Source organism: Ursus americanus, chromosome 34 (genome assembly GCF_024610735.1).
Source record: "Ursus americanus isolate L20-20 chromosome 34, mUrsAme1.1.p, whole genome shotgun sequence".
Lineage (NCBI taxonomy): Eukaryota > Metazoa > Chordata > Mammalia > Carnivora > Ursidae > Ursus > Ursus americanus.
The window spans coordinates 8,318,461-8,337,796 of NC_142160.1; the positions used below are offsets into that span (position 1 = coordinate 8,318,461).

A 19,336-nucleotide genomic window follows, 5' to 3' on the forward strand; every position below is an offset into this window, starting at 1 on the left:
TGTACCACGCAAGACTGGCAGATCTCACCCCAAGATGGCAGAACTTTTTTCTGTCTCAGTTCTCATGTGACGTTCTTCGCCTGTCATAGGACCCTTGCCTCTTCCTGTCTTAGGTTACATTTATCTGTGTCCTCTGACTTATCTTCTCTACTAGATGATGAAATGCTGAATTTCTACCTTTATATCTTGGTGATTTCCAAAGTACCCAATACACTGGCTGGTGTAGGTATGGAATATCAATCTCTCTCTCTGTCTTCTCTCCCTTCTCCCTCCTGTAAACTTACAGTACCGTATTCCAAGAATCTCTAAAATAATGTTGACTCTTTTAACTTGAGGGAAGATTTTTGTTTTAAACCAATAAAATGATGACCCAGTGCAAATGCCCTGCAGAATATGCAGGAAATTGAGCAGGAGGTCTCTAACTTGACGATGCAACGGTACTGTACTTAATTTCAGTGCTTGGCGCTTTTGGTAAATTGGGCAGGGTGAAGTAAAGCTCAAGCTGGTGGAATATTTTAAAGAATTAAGTTTAAATTTACTTTTGCACTGTAGTTTTAAGAGAAATTAAAATTCACGATTTGCTTTTTTGTGGTTGTCCCCTCCAGAATTAGGAATAAAGCTAAGAAGCCAATGTAGCCACTTACAGGAAAGTCGAAAGTTGGGCAATATTATTTTAAAGACCTGTTCTAGCCTCTTTATGTCTTCCTCCAATCATATGGTCAATAAATATTTATTAAGTACCACCCGTGTACCATTCTGATCGTGGACCAGGCACTGTGGATACAGTGGTGAATAAGAAAGAAGCTATTCCCTTCCCTCAGGAAACTCACACAATGATGAGCAGGACAAGTAAGCTAGCAGGAAGTTACGTGTGATAGCTCTGACAGGAGAAGCACCCAGAAGAAGCCCATATACTCCGTCATGGGAGAGCAGAGCAGACTTTCTGGAGAAAATGACATCTCAGCTGAGCCTTGAAGGGCAAGCGGGAGTTAGCCAGGTTGACATGGTGGTGTTGGTAAGAATGTTCCCGACAGAGAGAACCACATGCATGAAGTAACAGAGGCAAGGGACAGCTCAGTGTATGTAGGTACTGGGAGAAGTCCAGAAGGTCTAGGTTTGAGGACGATGACTCAATCACAGCAGGGACCTCAATATTGTCAAATAGTGCAGTGGGCCTTCGTGACCTTTCAGGAAAGGGTGCTTGTGATTTGGGTCCTGGTGCTGACTGCCAAGCAGAAATAAAACCCTATAAAAGTAGATTTATAAATTTTCAACTGAAGTTTGGAGTCTAGACTTCTATGAGAAATCTAGCAATTTTTAACATTGGTAATTACTCCAAAAAAGTTTTAAAATACTGTGTGGTCCAAGTAAATTGGTCTGCCTGCTAGATCCATTCTGAGGGCATCAGTTTATAATCTCTGATCTAGAACAGTGGTTCAGAAAGTATGGTCCAGAGACCACCATCATCACCACCTGTGACCGTGTCAGAAATGCAAATTCTCAGGCCCACCTTTACTTAATCAAAACCCCTGGGGTAAAGCCAGCAATCTGTTATTTAACCCGCTCTCCAGATGATTCTGACACAGCTCAAGTTTGAGAACCTTCGGTGTAGAGCCCTGCTGTCAAATATGGCGGCCACATGTGGTCAGTAAGCACTTGAAATGTGGCTAGTCCACACTGAGACATACCCCACGTATAAGATACATCCTGGTTTTCAAAAATTTTTTAAAGAAAAGTAAAATATCTCTAATTTTGTATATTGATTACATGTTGAAATAACATTTGAGGAATATATTGGGTTAAATATAACATATCATTAAAATTAACTTCTGTTTCTTTTCCTGTTTTAAAATGTGGCTAGTAGGAAATTTAAAATTATATATGTTAGATTTCCACTGCTCAGTGCTAGTCCAGGGTGTAGTTTGTGGGGCAGGGAGTGTAGGTTAGTGAAGCTGAAGCAGGTAAGCCGAAAACAAGCCTTATAGGACTTTGTAAGCTGTGCTAAAGACGGTGGGCGCCTGCATGGCTCAGTCAGTGAAGTGTCTGCCTTCAGCTCAGGTCATGATCCTAGGGTCCTGGGTTCGAGCCCTGCATCGGGCTCCCTGCTCATTGGGGAAGTCTGCCTCTCCCTCTCCATCTGCCTCTCCCCCACTCATACTCTCTCTCACTTCTCTCTCTCAAATAGATAAATAAAATCTTAAAAAAAAAAAAAGACCTACACTTTGTTCCTAGGAAACTTTGAAATGATCTGAGCTGATGGGAAGCATGATCAGACTGGTATTTTAGACAAACGCTGACCAGAGGGGGGCTCGTGCAGTAGAGAGGTGCCAGGCGCTCTGCACACAGACCGCATGGAGTAATCCAGTGTGGGAATGCTGGCTGCCACTGACATTCGGGACGTTCTATTTAAAATAGTTTTTGGTGTGTGTTACTCAGCTGGGGGTGGAGGAGAAGAGCTCACCCAAAGATGAATAATATAAGCTGTGTCCTCTAAGGAGCATATAGGCCAGTACAGAAAAGAGACACCGGAGAGGCAGCCTTCGGTTCTAGCTGGAGTCCTAGTTAAGAGAAAGGACTCCGGAGCAGGTCTGCTTGAAGATTGGGTCCCAGCTCTACTACCTAGTGGGCTGGTGACCGTGGGCAGGTCCCCTCTCTGAACCTTTGTGAGATAAGAATAATAGTGCCTACCTCAAAGTTGTTGCGAAGACTTTAAGTGAACCTGTATCTTAATCCTTTTATCTGTATGTCTGTCTCTCTAAGAGCTTGGAGCAGTACACATGGTAAGCAACATTGGAATTATTCTTACAACTCAAGGGGGACTACAGAGGAGAAGGAGACGAGTTAAGGAATTAGCCTCCACTCTGAACTGAAATGCTGGTGTAATGTTCTGTTTAAAAATCCTGGTATTCCCAGAAAATAGGATGGATGGTTTCTTAAGCTTAGGACCATCTTGACTTCACTCCCTCCATTCTGTTAGTTCCTTTTACCTCGGTCTGCATCTTTAGCATTCATGCCTTCCCTTCTCTCCAGGATCCTAGTGCAGATTTCTCAGTCTTACCTAAATCATCATCATCAAATAGTTAAAGACCTCCAATATCTCCTCTTGTGTATGTCTTCCCATGTGCCATATGTCAGCCTGAAGAAGGGAGTACAGTTGGCCCTTGAACAATGTGGGGGGGTTAGGGGCACCGACCCACTGCACAGTCCAAAATCCATGTATAACTGTGGATTCCCCCCAAACTTAACTACTGAAAGCCTGTTGACCAGAAGCCTTACTGATAACATAAAGTCAACACATATTTTGTATGTTATATGTATTACACACTGTATTCTTACAGTAAGGTAAACTAGAGAAAAGAAAATGTTAAGAAAATCATAAGGAAGAGAAAATACATTTACAGGACTGTATTTATTGGGAAAAAAAATCCATGTATAAGTGGACCCAGGCAGTTCAAACCCACGTTGTTTAAGGGTCAACTCTAACGACTATTTCCAAGACCCTTTCAGGACAGGGAGATGGACGTTAATTTTCCAGGATCACTAAAGGGGGGGGGGGGGTTCGGCGAGTAAAAGAAGCTTAAGGGCAGACATTCCTTGTGAAGTATTTGAAATCTGCATATTCTAAGCACACCCTACCAATGGAAGATGGCGGCGGGTGGCTTGCTCATGGCCTACCCAGACGAAAATTCCAAGAGCAGTTTGACTTGTCTCATCTCTATGTCTCTTGGGTCTCACACCTAATTTCATGTCCTCCACAAAACCTTCAAGTTCCATCCACAGCATCTGGCTCCCACCCTTCTCATAGCATTCATCACTCTTGGCAACAATAAATAAACACAGTCTAGAAACAACCAGAATGTCCCATCAATACGGAACTGCTTAGATAAGTTCTAATAACAACATAATGGAATGTACATGCAGTGGTTAGAAAGAATAAGGCAATTCTTTATGCACTGATATGAATGCTCTCCAAAATAAATGAAGTGGAAAAAATGAAGAAGAGTGTACGTAGCTTTGCTACGTATGATGTGTGTGAAGGAAAGGAAAAAATACAGAATATTTTATTGATGCTAAGACATCATCAATTGTAGATGCATTATGATTTTCTCTCTAAAAAGGGAAAATTGCTGCCAAACAAGATTATGACATCATAGATGAAAAAACATTGATGTGTCTTTTACAGGTGTAAAAACATATAAATTTTAGCTTTGACAAAAATACATAATGCTATCTGCTTGTTAAGCACGTGGGATATCTCTAGTTAATAGCAAATCCTCTAGGACCGGTGGGGACTAGACGTGTTCTGCTCGGTGGGCTCCTCACTTTGCATTGGCTGCATTGAGCACAGAACTTTGGATACGCCTCCCTGAGCCGCTAAAGGAGGCCAAAGGGGGGTGCGTTCATGTGTTGGTATCTTTATGTGGTGTATAACCTTTGTGCTGTTTGCTTGCTGGTTTGGGAATAAACAGTAAAACAACTTAGAACCAGGTCCAAGTTGTGATTCTTATCCATCGTGCAACAGAAGAGAGGCCGTGGTTGGCTCTTGCTCAGCCTTAGAAAGCGGCCACTGAGCCTGGCGCTCAGTACGTGATGAGGCCCCACTGGCTAGCCGTTACACTGGGTGGTCTTTTAGTAAGATCATTGGCCATGGAGCAAGGAGTGAAGGTAGCAGAGTGGCCAGGGAGGGGTCCTGGTTGTAGGGGAGACACAAACAGGTACTAGGGTTTTACTCTTCCTGATATTCTCGCCCTCACTGAGCATAGGACCTGGCATGGGATACCCCCGTGTGTTTTATAAAGGAAGGTCATCAAAGCAAAGTTACAGCTGAAAAGTGGGAATGCACGTTGAAAGCAGTGGAAACCGTGTCCAACTTGAGGGAAATTTTTCCTACTTTGGCTGTTTATTGAGGACTCACACTCTCAGAAATGTTGCTAGTGAGTCCGTAGAAATTCTACGAGGTCATATGGGCTGATTTATATTGAAGGAAAGTGTGCTCAGAATTAGACACCTCGAGTACGTCATGCCCTGCAAATATAGGACAGTCCCTTCACACTGCCGTAGGACAAAGAAACCGTATGTGGTGACTTTTGACATCGTTAGGCTGGTTCTTTTCTAGAAGTAGTATTTATATAGGGGGCCCGTGCTTGAGTCAGTATAATATTGAAATCTCTTTTAAAATTTATTCTTATTGAAATATAGTTGACACTTGTTACACCAGTTTCAGCTGTACAACATAGCAAGGTGACAAGTCTATACATTAGGCTGTGCTCACACAGGTAGAGCTGCCATCTGTCACCACGTAACGCTATCACCGTTACCTTGACTGTTCCCTATGCTGTGCCTTTTATTCCCATGACTTGGCTTACTCCCTAGCTGGAAGCCTGTACCTCCCATGGCCCTTCACCCATTTGGCCCATCTTCCTACCCCCTGCCCCTCTGGCTACCATGAATTCAGTGTATCTGTGGGTCTCGTTCTGCTTTTGTTTGTTCATTTGTTTTATTTTTCACATTCCACATATAAGTGAAATCATATGGTATTTGTCTTTCTGACTTACTTCACTTAGCATGATATTTTCTAGGTCCGTCTGTGTTGTTGCTGATGGCAAGCTCTCATTCTTTTTATGGCTGAGTAATAGTCCATATGTATATTTTATATACACACACACCCCCCACATCTTCTATGGAAGGGCACTTGGGTTGCTTCCATATCTCGGCTATTGGAAATAATGCTGCAGTAAACATAGGGTGCATGTATCTTTTTGAATTCCTGTTTTCAAATTCTTTGGGTAAATATACAGTAGTGGGATTGCTGGCTTCTATGAGACCTGTTTTTAACTTTTTGAGGAACCTCCATACTGTTTTCCACAGTGGCTTCCCCAGTTTGCGTTCCCACCACCATTGCATAAGTGTTCCTTTTTCTCCGCATCCTCACCAACACTTGTTATTTCTTGTCTTTTTGACTCTAGTCTCTCTGATAGGTCTGGTATCTCATTGCGGTTTTATCTGCATTTCCCTGATGAGTGATGCTGAGCATCTCTTCCTGGGTCTCTTGGCCACCTGGATGTCTTCTTTGGAGAAATGTCTGTTCATGTCTCCTGCCCATTTTTTAATCTGAGTGTTTTTTGGTATTGAGCTGTATAAGTTCTTCATATATGTTGGATATTAACCCCTTATCGTATATGTGGTTGGCAAATATCTTCTCTCATTCGGTAGGTTACCTTTTTGTTTTGTTGATGGTTTCCTTTGCTGTGCAAAAGGTTTTTATTTTGCTGTAGTGCCAATAGTTCATGTTTGCTTTTGCTTCCCTTGCCTGAGGAGACATATCTAGAAAAATGTTGCTAAGGCCCATGTCCAAGAGATTACTGCCTATGTTTTCTTCTAGGAGTTTTCTGGTTTTAGGTCTCATATTTAGGTGTTTTACCCATTTTGAGTTTTTTTATTTATTATCTTCAATTTTTGTGTACAGTGTGAGACAGTGGTCCAGTTTCATTCTTTACATATAGCTGTCCAGTTTTCCCAACATCATTTATTGAAGAGACTGTCTTTTCCCCACTGTATAATCTTGCCTCCTTTGTAATAGATTAATTGGCAAAAAAAGTGTGGGTTTATTTCTGAGCTCTGTATTCTGTTCTGTTGATGTATATAGTTTTTTTTTTTTAGTGCAAGTCCCATACTTGTAGTGATTATAATAGCTTCGTAGGATCACTTGAAATCTGGGATTGTGATACTTTCAGCTTTGTTCTTCTTTCTCAAGATTGTGTTGGCGATTCAGGGTCATTTTTGATTCCATACACATTTTGATATTAAAAGGCTCTTAAATGAAGTTGTATCACTTCTCCAAATCAACCAGCCTAAAAAAATGCTAGAATAAATATGAATTCTCTGGACTTATTGGAATGTGAATTATTACTATCAGGCTGCCCTTCTTTGGTGAATTTTACCCTTGGGGTCACACTCCAAATATCCCACATGCCAAACCTACTTAGAGAAAAACGTGGTATTTCTGTTAAACCTCAGCAAACATTAAACCCATAGCCTCACTACAGAGAGGTGATTTACAGCTAGTTATCACCCTTATGAACCAGCTTCCCCGAGGGCTTACCAGGCTGAGAATATTTCTTCAGTAGCCCAACAGTGGAGAATGATCTTGTGTTGAGATTCCTGTCAGCACAGGGGTCTGGCAAAGAGCTAGACCTCACACCCCTGTAGTTCCCGAACTTTGTCTTACAGCGTCCAGAAAAGCCCTGTTTTACAAAATTTAGTGACAGGGGCAAATGTGGGCACTTTGCTTTCCGAAGACCTTTCAAAAAAAAGCCCTTTCCAAATGCAACTAAATTATGGAGCATAAGCATCTCTTAAAAAGAAGGTGGAAGTATTGTTGTTATGAAAATAAGTGCCTAGTAGGTTTGGTTTAACAGATCAAGCATAAACATGACTGAGAAAGAAAGCAATCAACTTTAGGTTTTTTGTTTGTTTGTTTGTTATTAAAGTCCCGTGTAATTGGAAGGGAAATGTTTTCAGCAGTGACTTAAATGTAGTTTTGCTAATTTGTTTTTGAAAAGAGAGAAAATAATTATAGAGTGTGTTTAATGATTTTCTAGAATTATTGATAATGGCTAAAACAAAACAATACAAAACGCAAAGCAAAAAAACCTCCAACTGGTAGCAACTCAAATGTCTGTCAGAGAGTAAATGTCACCTAAATGATGACAGTCATTGGGAGATCCTACGGCTATTGAAAAGCATGAGTGTTGGGGCGCCTGGGTGGTACAGTCGATTGAGCGCTCAACTCTTGGTTTCATCTCAGGTCATGATCTCAAGATCTTGAGATCCAGCCCCGAGTCAGGCTCTGTGTTCCATGCAGAGTCTGCTTAAGTTTCTCCTTCTCCCTCTCTGCCTCTGACCCCCACCCACCCTCTTTGCTCTCTCTCCATTAATAAATCTTAAAAAAAAAAAAAAATCAAAGTGGTGATAGCATTTTGCCTTCGTACCAGCAATGCGTGAGTTCCAGGTGCTCCACATTGTGTCAGCACTTCCCATTGTCAGTCTTTAATTTCAGCCACTCTAGTGGGTGTGTCGTGGTATTTCATTGTAGTTTTATTTTGCTTTTCTTTAATGATGCGAGATATTGAGCATCTTGTTTCATTCTTTCATGTTCTTATTGAGCATTCATATATCTTGTGAAGTGTCTGTTCAAATATTTTGCCCACTTTTCTATTGGATAGTTTGTCTTTTTAATGACTGGTAAGAGATCTTTATACCTATTCCTTGAATGAGTTCTTTTTCAGATATCTGCTTGCAAATATTTTCTCTTACTTTATGGCTTAGCTTGTCTTTTTTTTTTTTTTTTGAGAGAGAGCAAGTGAGTTGGGGGGGGCAATGGGAGGGGCAGAGGGAAAAGGAGGGAGAGAAAATCTCAAGCAGGCTCCCAGGTTAGTGCAGAGCCTGACGCAGGGCTTGATCTCGGGACCCTGAGATCATGACCTGAGCCAAAATCAAGAGTCGGACACTCAACCGACAGCCACCAGGTACCACACCTTGTCATTATACTGTGTTTTTCAAAGAGAAAATTTTTTTAATTTTGAAGAACTCTGTTTTCTCAATATTTTCTTTTGTGGTTCATGCTTTTTTTGTGTGTCCCGTTTAAGAAATCTTTGTCTAAACCAAAATCATGAAGATTTTCTCCTGTGTTTTCTGTTAAAAATATAATATTTTAGCTCAGATATTTAACATGCATTTTGATTCATTTTCAGTTAATTTTTGTGTATGGTATGAGGCATAAGAGTTTATACATTTATTTTTCCTCATACAGATAGCCAGTTGCTATTACCTTATAAAGTTAAATCCTTACATAGAATCCAACAATCTTATTCGTCAGTATTCACCTAAGAGGCTTAAAAACATGTCAACACAAATATTTGTACCTCAGTGTTTACAGCAGCCTTATTTGTAATAGCCAAGAGCTGGAAATAACCCAAAATGTCTACCGCGTAGTGAATGGCTAAACAAATCGTGAGACAGTCATATAATGGAATAGCACTCAGTAATAAAAAGGCAAAAAACACATATTTAACATAAATGAATCTCAAAAATATTATGGTAACTGAAAGAAACACAAAGGACCACATAACGTACGTCCTGTTTATATGAGATTGTAAAAAAGGCAATACTATAGTGACAGAAGGGAGATCAGTGGTTTCCTAAGTCTGAGGGTCAGGGGAAGAAATTGACCACAAAGGGGTGAGAAAAATTTTAAGCTAATAAAAATGTTTTATATCTTGATTGTGGAGATGTCTACATTATTGCATATAATTGCCAAAACTCTACTTTTAAAATGGTCCAATTTTATTGTGTGTAAATTGCATCTTAAGTCTAGGTGAAGTACATGGGAGAACATGTAAAGGAAATAAAATTTTAAGAGTGATTCTCTCTGGGGGGGACGCCTGGGTGGTGCAGTCGGTTAAGCATCCAGCTCTTGATTTCAACTCCAGTCGTGAACTCAAGGTTATGAGATCAAGCCCCAAGTCTGGTTCTTTGCTGAGTGTGGAGCCTACTTAAGATTCTCTCTCCCCCTCTCCTTTTTCCCCTTCCCCCATTCATGTTCTCCCCCCCCAAAGTGATTGTCTCTGGAGAACAGACACCCTAATCATGTAATGACCCTGTATCTCTGATAATTTTCCTTGCTCTGAAGTCTACTTCGTACGATATTATAGTTGCTCCATCTTTCTCTTCATTAGTGTGAGCTTGAGGTATCTTTTTCTATCTCTTTAATTTCAGTCTTCATGTGCTTTGTCTACAAGAAACCCTTTTTCAATGCCAGCATTGAGTTGGGTCTTGTTTTGTGATTCACTGTAACAGTATCTGTCTTTTAATTGGTGTATTTACACTATTGACATTTTAAGTGATTAATGATATATTTGGATTAATAGCTACAGTATTTGTTACCATTTTCTATTTGTTGCCTTTGTTCTATTTTGGGTTTTTGGTGCCTGTTTTTTTTTTTTTTTTTTGGTTTTGTTTGTTTTGGTTTTTGTCTTTCTTTACCTACTTTGGTTTTAATTGAGTATTTTGTATGATTCCATTTTTTTCCCCTCTCAGCATATTTATATGGTGTGTATATATATGTAAAATATATATATTTTCCTTTTTTCCCATTGGTTGCCCTACAGTTTACATTTACAACTAAGGCAAATCCCCTTTCAGATAACACTATACCACCACACACATGCTGGCTTTTTCAAGATTTTCTTCTCTTTAATTTTCTGCAGTTTGAATAGGATATGCCTAAGTGTAGATTTTTTGTTTTTAATTTAACCTGCTTGGTTTTCTTCTTTTTAGATTTTTTTTTAAAAGATTTTATTTATTTATTTGACAGAGATAGAGACAGCCAGCAAGAGAGGGAATACAAGCAGGGGGAGTAGGAGAGGAAGAAGCAGGCTTCTTCCCATAACGCCGGGATCACGCCCTGAGCCGAAGGCAGACGCTCAACCGCTGTGCCACCCAGGCGCCCCTTCTTTTTAGATTTTTAATCTAAATTCAATTTAGTTAACATATAGTGTGTTGTTAGTTTCAGGAGTAGAATATAGTGATTCATCAATTGCATATATAACACCCAGTGCTCATCACATTAAGCACCCTCCTTACTGCCCATCACCCAGTTACCCCATCCCCCCATCCACCTCCGCTCCAGCAACCCTCAGTTTGTTTCTTATAGTTAAGAGTCTCTTATGGTTTGCCTCCCTGTTTTTTATCTTATTTTTCCTTCTCTTCCCCTATGTTCATCTGTTTTGTTTCTTAAATTCCACATATACATGAAATCATATGGTATTTGTCTCTCTGACTTGTTTTGCTTAGTACAATACTCTCTAGTTCCCCCCGTGGAGTTGCAAATGGCAAGATTTCATTCTTTTTGATGTTTAATATTCCACTGCATATGTATACCACATCCTCTTTATCCAATCATCTGTTGAGGGACATCTGGGCTCTTCCCATAGTTTGGCTATTGTGGACATTGTCGCTCTAAACATCGGGCTACGTGTGCCCCTTCGAATCACTATGTTTGTATCCTTTGGATAAATACCTAGTAGTGCAATTGCTGGATTGTAGGGTAGCTCTATTTTTAGCTTATTGAGGAAACTCTGTTCTGTTTTCCAGAGTGACAGCCCCAGTTTGCATTCCCACCATTTTCTTTAAGTTTCCTGGATCTGTCATTTGGTGTCTGTCATGTTTTGGGACATTCTCAGTCATTATTGCTTTGAATATCTCTTCCGTTCCTTTTTCTCTTTTCCTTCTGGCATTCCCATTATGCGTATGGTACATCTTTTGTAATTGTCTCATAGCTCTTGGATGCTGTTTTATTCTTGTTTCCTCTTTGTATTTCAATTTTGAAAGTTGCTATTGACACTTCTTCAAGCTCAGTGATCTTTTCCATGGCTGTGACCGGTCTATGAATGAGTCTGTCTAAGGTAGTCTTCATTTCTGATAGTGTTTTTTAAAATTAATTAATTTCTAGTGTTTCCTTTTGATTCTTTGAATTTCCATCTCTCTGCTTACATTACCCATATTCTTGCATGTTTTCCACTTTTTCCAGGAGCACCCTTACCATATTAATTAGTTGTTTTAAATTCCATCTGATAATTCCAACCTCTTCGCCATCTGGTGTCCTTCTGATTCTGTCTTTTCAAAATGCGTTTTTGTGTGTGTGTATGTGTGTGTGTTTTAGTGTGCCTTGTCATTTCTTGTTGTGAGTGGGATACAATGTACTAGGTGGGAAAAAAATGTACTAGGTAAATAGGCCTCAGTGTGAGATTTTAAATATTCATATACTAGGTAGACAGGCCTTAGCGTGACACTGTAGGTTTATCTGGCCGGGGGTGAGGCTGTGTTCGTTGTTTGCTGGAGCTGTAGGTGTCAGGGCTGAACTTCCCTCTGGTGTCCTTGTGTTTCGGTCTCCTGTGTTATCTTTGGGTTTCCCAGCGATGTTAACAATACCAGCTGAGATGCATAGTGTTTGCGGCCGCACTGCTCCACTTCTGTACGGCAGCCATCAGCCGTAACGGTGCGGGGAGGTGTTGGGGGAGGAGCCTTGTTCTCCAGCCCCTGGTCGGGTCCCAGTCTCGTAGAGCACCTGTGCCCCTGGGGCTCTGACCTTCAAGGGGCTTCCCAGATTGCTTTTCCCCCTTAGGAGAGTTGCAAAGGCTAGAGGATACTAGAGGTGGGTATTTCCCTTCTTCCACATTGGTTAGGCTCTGGTAAAACAGCTCCAGGGAGGACAGGCCTTGTTAAAAAGAACCGAATATTCTGGGTATATTTAAAAACAGCTACTTTCCCTCTCTTCGTGCTCCAAGACTGATGGGGATTTTATTCCCATCTCCTGTCGTCACTGTGAAAATGTGATAGGCTCCTGGAGGTAAAAGCCATGAGAGTGTGGGGCCCCTCCTGACATTGGATCCCCTGATGATTCTAACTCTCAAACTTGTCCACACCGAGCCTCCGGTAATTTGTTAGTTACGGATTAGTTTTTGCGAGGCAGCCTTTGGCCTTCTGCTCCAGAGAACCCAGCGGTGAGTCTCTCTGTCGGCCTAGGTCCTCACTTTCGGGGGCAGTGGTTTGCCCTGTGACTTCAGTTCTCTGGTACATCTAAGAGGAGCGGTTGATTTTCCGTGTGTCCAGCTTCTTTCTTGTTGTGTGAATGGGAGAGAGGACTCCTCAGCTCCTGAAATGCCAGCCAAGGAACACGGAAGTTCAAGGGCTTCTCTCTGGTTGATAGGCTATCGGTGATTTCCTCCTTTGAACCTCCCTTACTTGCCACATTTTCTACCATGTGCATATATTGCTTTTAAAATGAACAGGAAAAAGAAATGTTCTTTTAACATAGAAAAAAATTAAAAATGTTGACTTGGAAGAAAATAAGGCAAGGTGCAGGGAGCAGTATGGTACTTAAAAAAGAAGAATGAAAAACAGGAACATTTACCACTCCCCCACAGCTTACTATCTACATTAAAATGACTTTATAATTCCATTGTGTCATTAGAACAATTTTAGTATTCAAGGACACTCTTGCCCAAATTACTATTGTTCATTACATGAACTTCCTGAAGGACACATGAACTCTTTGAAAAAGCACCAAAACTGATACTTAATGCTTTAAGACCCTTTTGACTCTCCACCCAAAATCCTTGCTTTACTATTCCCCCAATCCTAAATTATCCTATCATGCTCTTTATGCAATTCTAAACAAATTCCCACATTGAAAGCCATAACCTTAAATCAAATTTCAATTAAGTCCAACCTTGACCTTTCTTCTCAACCAACCAAAGCCCCATCAAGGGGGTACTCTCCCTTACTTCAGCAAGCAGTACAGTCAGCTCGTCCTACTGGCAGGTGATGTTGGTGATAGCCGGGGACCTGGCCTCTGATGACAGACATGATTCTGTGTGTTTGTGTGACCAAGAAGAAAGGGACAGAAATAACCACAGCAGGCTATTAAAGCTGACTGCCTGGTGAGGGGTGATTTCTAATTTTTTTTTTTTTTTTTTTGGTATTATTTCACTAGTTGTGGTGGGCCCATGTCCATTTTGTAATGGACTTTAATTAAAGCGTTTGCAAGAGAATTTAGAAAACACATCTGTTTGCTGGAGGGACTATGCATCCATTCTCTTTGAAGCTTAGAATCCCACAGTGAGCCTTGCTTCATAACGGTACTTGGGTTCACAAAGGCCTCTTTCTTGTGCACAATAAACCTCCCAGTGTTTATAAACAGGAAGCTGGTTTCCCCATACTCTTGGTTGTTTTGCCTTGTGCAATTTAGAAAATCCCTTTAGAAAATCCTTACTGAAAGTGATGCAGAATACGGATGCCTTCTTACCTAAAAGGCTCAGTCATTCAGAACATGTCCCTTCGACTTTCCATTAAGTCTGCCGTCCCAAACCACAGCAGTGATGGCTGCCACTCACCCGGACATCCCTCTAGCAGTTCCAGACCTGTCCGTGTCGTCTCTCACGCTGCGCTCCCATCGTCTTTGATCAGCTCTCGCTGAGCACAGCAGAGATTGAAACCCTGTGATTCACACGCGGTGACAGTGTATCTGAGCACGGACAGCAGTTGTGTTTTATCGGGCTTGATGTAGCTCTTTAGTACATTTGAGAAGACGGATAGAATGAGCTACGCTTCCGGGATATCTGTAGAGTAAGACTGTTGATATGTCTCACGGGGACCACCTTTATTCAGGAGGGGAGACTAGGTCTCTGTCTTTCGCTCAGCAGACCAAAACCATTTCCGCAAGTATTACACCTGCTCAGTCCTGATGAGGTGCAGGTCAAGGACGAATGAAGGTTGCTTCCTTGTAGATGCGGATGACAGAAGAGCTCTGTCCCGGAGAGAGGGAGGAAGCGTTCGGCCTTTCCCCTTACTCCGGTTTAGGTTGATTGGACTACAGTGACAGTTGCGTGACGGATGTGTACACCGGTACCAATGACAGAAATCAAGACCGCGTTCCATGTGGCCGCCTGTCGCTCCCCAGGAGCGAAACGGTAGAGTTGAACAATATGGCGGACCCAGCGGTGCTCTTCCACCCGGAGCCCGCATCCGGGTCTCCCGGGGGGCGGAAGCGCGGTCCACGGCCGCCGGGTCTCCCGCCGCAGCTGGGGTCTCCCGGACGAGGTTCTGGTCCTCGGGGAGTGGCTTGTCACTGAGCAGGGAGAGCCAGGGTAGCAGAGGAGCCCAGCCCAGGACCTTGGGTCTGGGAGGAAAGTCCTGAGCCAGGACTGACGGGGAAGCAGGGTTGTGGCTGCAAGCGCAGAGCAAATGCACGCCTGGGTTTATCCACGAGACCAGAGCCGCGCCTCCCCCGCCGCACGGAACGTGGGCCCCGGAGCCGCAAGTCTCGCTTCCAGATTCAGCTTTGGTGCACTGGCCACAGCTATTTGGTCTCTTGGTTGCATGATCCTTCCTTGCAAAAAGGGAACGAGAACTGTGCCTTCTTCACAGCGTTCCTATAATTAAATACACCCATGAAGGGATCCAGTAGATGGGCCTAGACTCTCAGCTTCCTTCCTACATTCCTAGTAAACCGGGACCTTGGTAAGAACTATGGCTGCCTCGTGGGCTCGGCTACTCGAGCTCAACGAAAAGGCCGGGCCGAGGAGGATACAAATAGGCGGCAGCCCCGTGCAGGTTGGCCTGCGTCTCGCTCACGGGCGCTCCCTCTCCCTGCCGCCTCTCCTGTCTGCTAGGGCCAGGGAGAACGCCACACCGCAGACCGCGCGATCAGACTGCGAGAACATTCTTCCACGGTGGAAAGCCTGAGTCACAAAGGCAGTGGCTTGGATGGCTTTATGACAGCAGTGCCTCCAAGGCTGAGAAGAGAGTCCCACGTGTACATGAAGTAGAGGAAACGGAGGGTAGCAGTGCAACAGGACTCTCCTCTTTGAGCTGAAACCAAACCATTCAATCACAAACTCTAATCCAGTTCCCCCTCACTGGGGAGCCCCAAGCCTATTGTGGTCAGCAAACTCGACAAAGGGTAAGAGGAAACTCAACACACTCTGTGATGCCTAGGCTAACTGGAAATGCGGACAGGAGAGTGGACACTTAGGGAGGGTCTCAGGAGGCTGCGTTTGGCGTGGGTCCAATTTCCTACAAGATTTGAAGTAGGATGCCGCGGGGATTCTTCATGTTAGGAAAGCCAGAATTGTGGCATTCTCCCTGGGCGATTCTAGGGAAGGATGTTTTCATCCACCCATTAGAGAGGAGAGAAAACTTTTCCACTTTGGTCCCTGCAGTCACGAGTTCCATAAGGAAGAGGGTGCTATCCGCCTTTGAAAATTTTCAAAACAAATAAATGCAAGACAGATGTGGGACAGTTGGGGAACATGACTGTGATGACACAGGTGATACTAGGAAACTACTGTTAATTCCCTTCGGTGTGAAAGTAGGATTGTGGGAGCCAGAGAGATGGCTTGAATTGTAGGGAGGTTCGTGCTGAAGTATTTCGGGGTGAAGTGTCATGATGTCTGGGACTTAATTTCAAAATGGTTTAATGTAAAGAGCAGGAGGACAAAGTATTAATCGTTGTTGGGCCTTGGTAGGAGAGCACAGGCGTGCATGGAACCCATCTTTCTCTTGAGCACTTGTGAAATCTTTCAAAATCAAAAAGGTATTAATACAGATTTGTTATGTACCATATTATAGCACACTATAAATCTGTGTTACCATAGAGATGAGCTGGCGCGTAAACAATTTAAAGCACTAGAAAAGGTGGAGCAGGGGCTTAGGGTGGCTGGGTCCCTGGCCACATGTCTCCTGGTGCTTGAGATTAAAATCGTAAAAGTTCTGGACTCCTCTCCTTTGTGGCAAACCTGATTCGTTCCAGGAGACTGGTGCTCTCCGTCTTTTTTCTTTTTTTTCCTACCAAGCATGCCGTAGCCAGAGCCTATCCAGCCCTCTGCAGGAGACCTTCACTCAGGCGCCAGGGATGCAATTCCCTAGAACTCAAAACACAAGAGGCAGTGTTTGCTGAGCTAAATTATCTCTTTATTAGGAAAGCACCAACACCACATTCTTGGAAATTACTGGAATTTTATTTGCCTCAGGCTTATGACTTGCAACCAAAGACATTGTGCAAAGAAAGCAAAGATTAAGTACACTTTAGGGAGAAGGAGACGATACACACCGGTAACATAGGAGATCAGGTGGATAAAAGAAGCCATCCAGTACACTATATAGATTAGATTGCAATATTCAATAGCGTTTTCAACAGAACTTTGTTTTGTTTAACTCAAGAGCAAAAAAAAATTAAGCAATGTTTACAGTAGACATAAATCTTATACAGTTCAAAAAGCATTTTTTTTTCAGATCATAGAGCATAAAATGGAAAAATGTCTATGCAGGTGAAGTCTAACTACTGTACATTTATTACCTATTAAAGTTGCTTATATGTACCACAGTGTAAAAAAAAAAAATACCGAACAAATTAAAACCTTGAAAATTGCCTGATGAAAAATAAAATAACCAGTGGCTTTTAATGGCTTCTCCTGGTTATCAGTGCTACAAAAAGACAAAAAAATCTTCTCATCTGAACAGGTGGTAAAACCAGGCACAATCAAACCGTTACCAAATTAGACCCACCCATAGAAATATACTATCCACCCACATATTTTCCATCAAAAGCTTTGTCTGTTTTAATCTTTGAATCTTTGAGGCCCATTTGGTCACAATATGTTACAAATATTTGTGTATGTGCGTGTCGTGTGTTTTTACACCATGATATCATATGTTTGTCTGGCACTATCCTAAAGCTAGTTTATAGATGATGATGATACAAAGACAACCCAGGGCCCATAGGACAAATGAACTCACTGGGCAGAAATGAGAGAGGAGAGGAAGGAGTTCAGTTCTACCGAGGGGAAAAAAGGTCCATACTGATCACTCATCATCAGTCCCACTTGCTTCTGACTGTTCCTAAAAATAAACATAGGATAAAAATGCATGAAATCACACATAGGAAAAAGACCTAATAAACCCTCCAGAGCCAAAGTAGAAAAAAGATGACATTTTGGAAAGGGCTAACCCACATCTCCACATTCTGTGGCAAGGTGGCGGGACACTTGAGAGGAATCCCAGCTCAAAAAGGGGAGCTTCTGGCGGGGAGTCCCAAAGCGCTACCCACCATCTGTACCACTGTCTGGCACGAGAAGGTCAAGGCTAGTAACTTTTATTTTTAGCACTGTGGGTTTAGAAAATTCACCAGAGGTCAAAAGGACAATGCAGTCGCTGTCTACTCACGGGTAGGTCTAAAGAAAACACAGTATTTTAAATGTATTTGAAAAAGTCTGGGCCAAGGGTGAAGGCTGGGTGGGGTGGCATGAAGGATTCTCAAGTGTTTTCCATCAGACCCAAATGGCAGTGCACTGCAGGAAAACCCGACTAGCATACAGACTCAAATGGTAAATTCTTTCAGTCGTGGGGGGGAGGGGGTCATGCTAGGGAACCTGAGGTCTCCTGGAAAGTGGATAAAATGGAGACCACTGGCCCTTGTCCACATCCGGGCACTGCGTGCTAAACCCAGTTACACTGTTTGGGTCTCAGTCCAACCTCTGCCATTTGCTTCTACGACCTGGAGCCAAACACACCTAACCTGGGCCTGGGTTTCTGTGACAGGGCAAGTGACAGCTCTCCTCGGAGGCTCCCACGAGCACTAAAGATGACCTCACAGGGGAAGGGAAGTATTTCAGGGCCTGGCTCCATCCCTGCTCCTGAATTTTTCAAAATTAAAAAGCAGCAGCCATCGAGAAAACTAAGTGCTGGGAAGGTAAGAAAGGAGAAGAGGAAACTCGACTGAGTCGTTTCTCATTTGTGGAGACAGTTAAAGAGGCAGCAACCCAAAGCCCGTCCCACTTACATTTTCATCCTGTTCCTCATCGCTGTCGAAATCACTCACTACAGGCTTGGCTTTTCCCCGATTCGGCCTTTTCTTGCCTTTGCCTTTGTCCCGGCCCTTCTCGTCTTTTTTATTGAGCTTGATTTTCACCTTAACAGATTTTGCTACAACAAAAAAACAAACCAGCAGTGAGGAATCGTGGGGAAGGCCTTCCCCAGGGAGTGAAAAGGTCACCGGGAGTGCCCAGTACCTTCTCAATTTATGCCTGTTCTCCATTGTCCCGTTAGCACCTGCCTTCCCTCACAGACCCACCCTGGTTAGGAAGGTATATTACATCGTTACCCCAACCAGGCTACACCAGGGGGTGATATCCCCTGCCAGGCAGCGGGCGGAGTCCCTTTCTGTGGTCTCTGAGTGGTCGGACGGGGACCTTCCTCAGCAGGACACAGAGCTGCCTTTCTCACTTGGGGAGGGTTGTGGGTGTTTATTCAATAGAACTTTGTCAGGACAAAGTACATGTAAGTATAAAGCTTTTTTTTTTTTTTTTTTTAGAGGCCAGTGTTACCGTGTGGATAACTCTAGCTGACTTGAATGGGATACTATTAACAGCACAGAACGGTACAAAATGGAAAGTGAAATGATTGTGGACACTTTCTTTCCCCCATCTCTACTAGCTCCTGATTGTTTCTGGAAATAATCACAATTATTTGAAGAACAAACAACTGATGGTCTATAATTATATAAAGAATTCCGGCGCGCACACTCACTCACTTGCTTTAGGCATGCCCCAATGAGCCACCTTACCTTCCTCCTCACCTATGGGGGACACTTCTGTCCATGAGTGTCTACCTGCCTAATTCTTTCCAAGGCCTGAAAATGTTCTGCCTCAAGGGTCTACGCTAAATGATTTAACCAGTCCTCTAGTGACGGGTGCTGAAGTTCCCAGCTTTTTTTTGC

The 19,336-nt window shown here is 42.8% G+C and overlaps 1 protein-coding gene and 1 long non-coding RNA gene across 10 annotated transcripts in view; one reads left to right on the plus strand and one right to left on the minus strand.

Moving 5' to 3' along the window:
* The window catches only part of LOC148107167 (uncharacterized), a 43,803-nt gene that overhangs the window by 23,558 nt on the left and 909 nt on the right, over positions 1-19,336 (plus strand). The gene's annotated exons all lie outside the window — the stretch shown is intronic.
* SMARCA2 (SWI/SNF related BAF chromatin remodeling complex subunit ATPase 2) overlaps positions 16,559-19,336 on the minus strand; it is a 170,231-nt gene continuing 167,453 nt past the window's right edge. For all 9 annotated transcript variants that reach the window (XM_045772431.2, XM_045772420.2, XM_045772427.2 and 6 more), the window contains 2 exons: positions 18,401-18,543; positions 16,559-17,460 (listed from right to left, as the gene is read on the minus strand). In XM_045772431.2, coding sequence (XP_045628387.2) covers positions 17,425-17,460; positions 18,401-18,543 — 179 coding nt within the window. In that variant the 3' untranslated portion in view covers positions 16,559-17,424. The remainder of the gene's footprint in view (positions 17,461-18,400; positions 18,544-19,336) is intronic.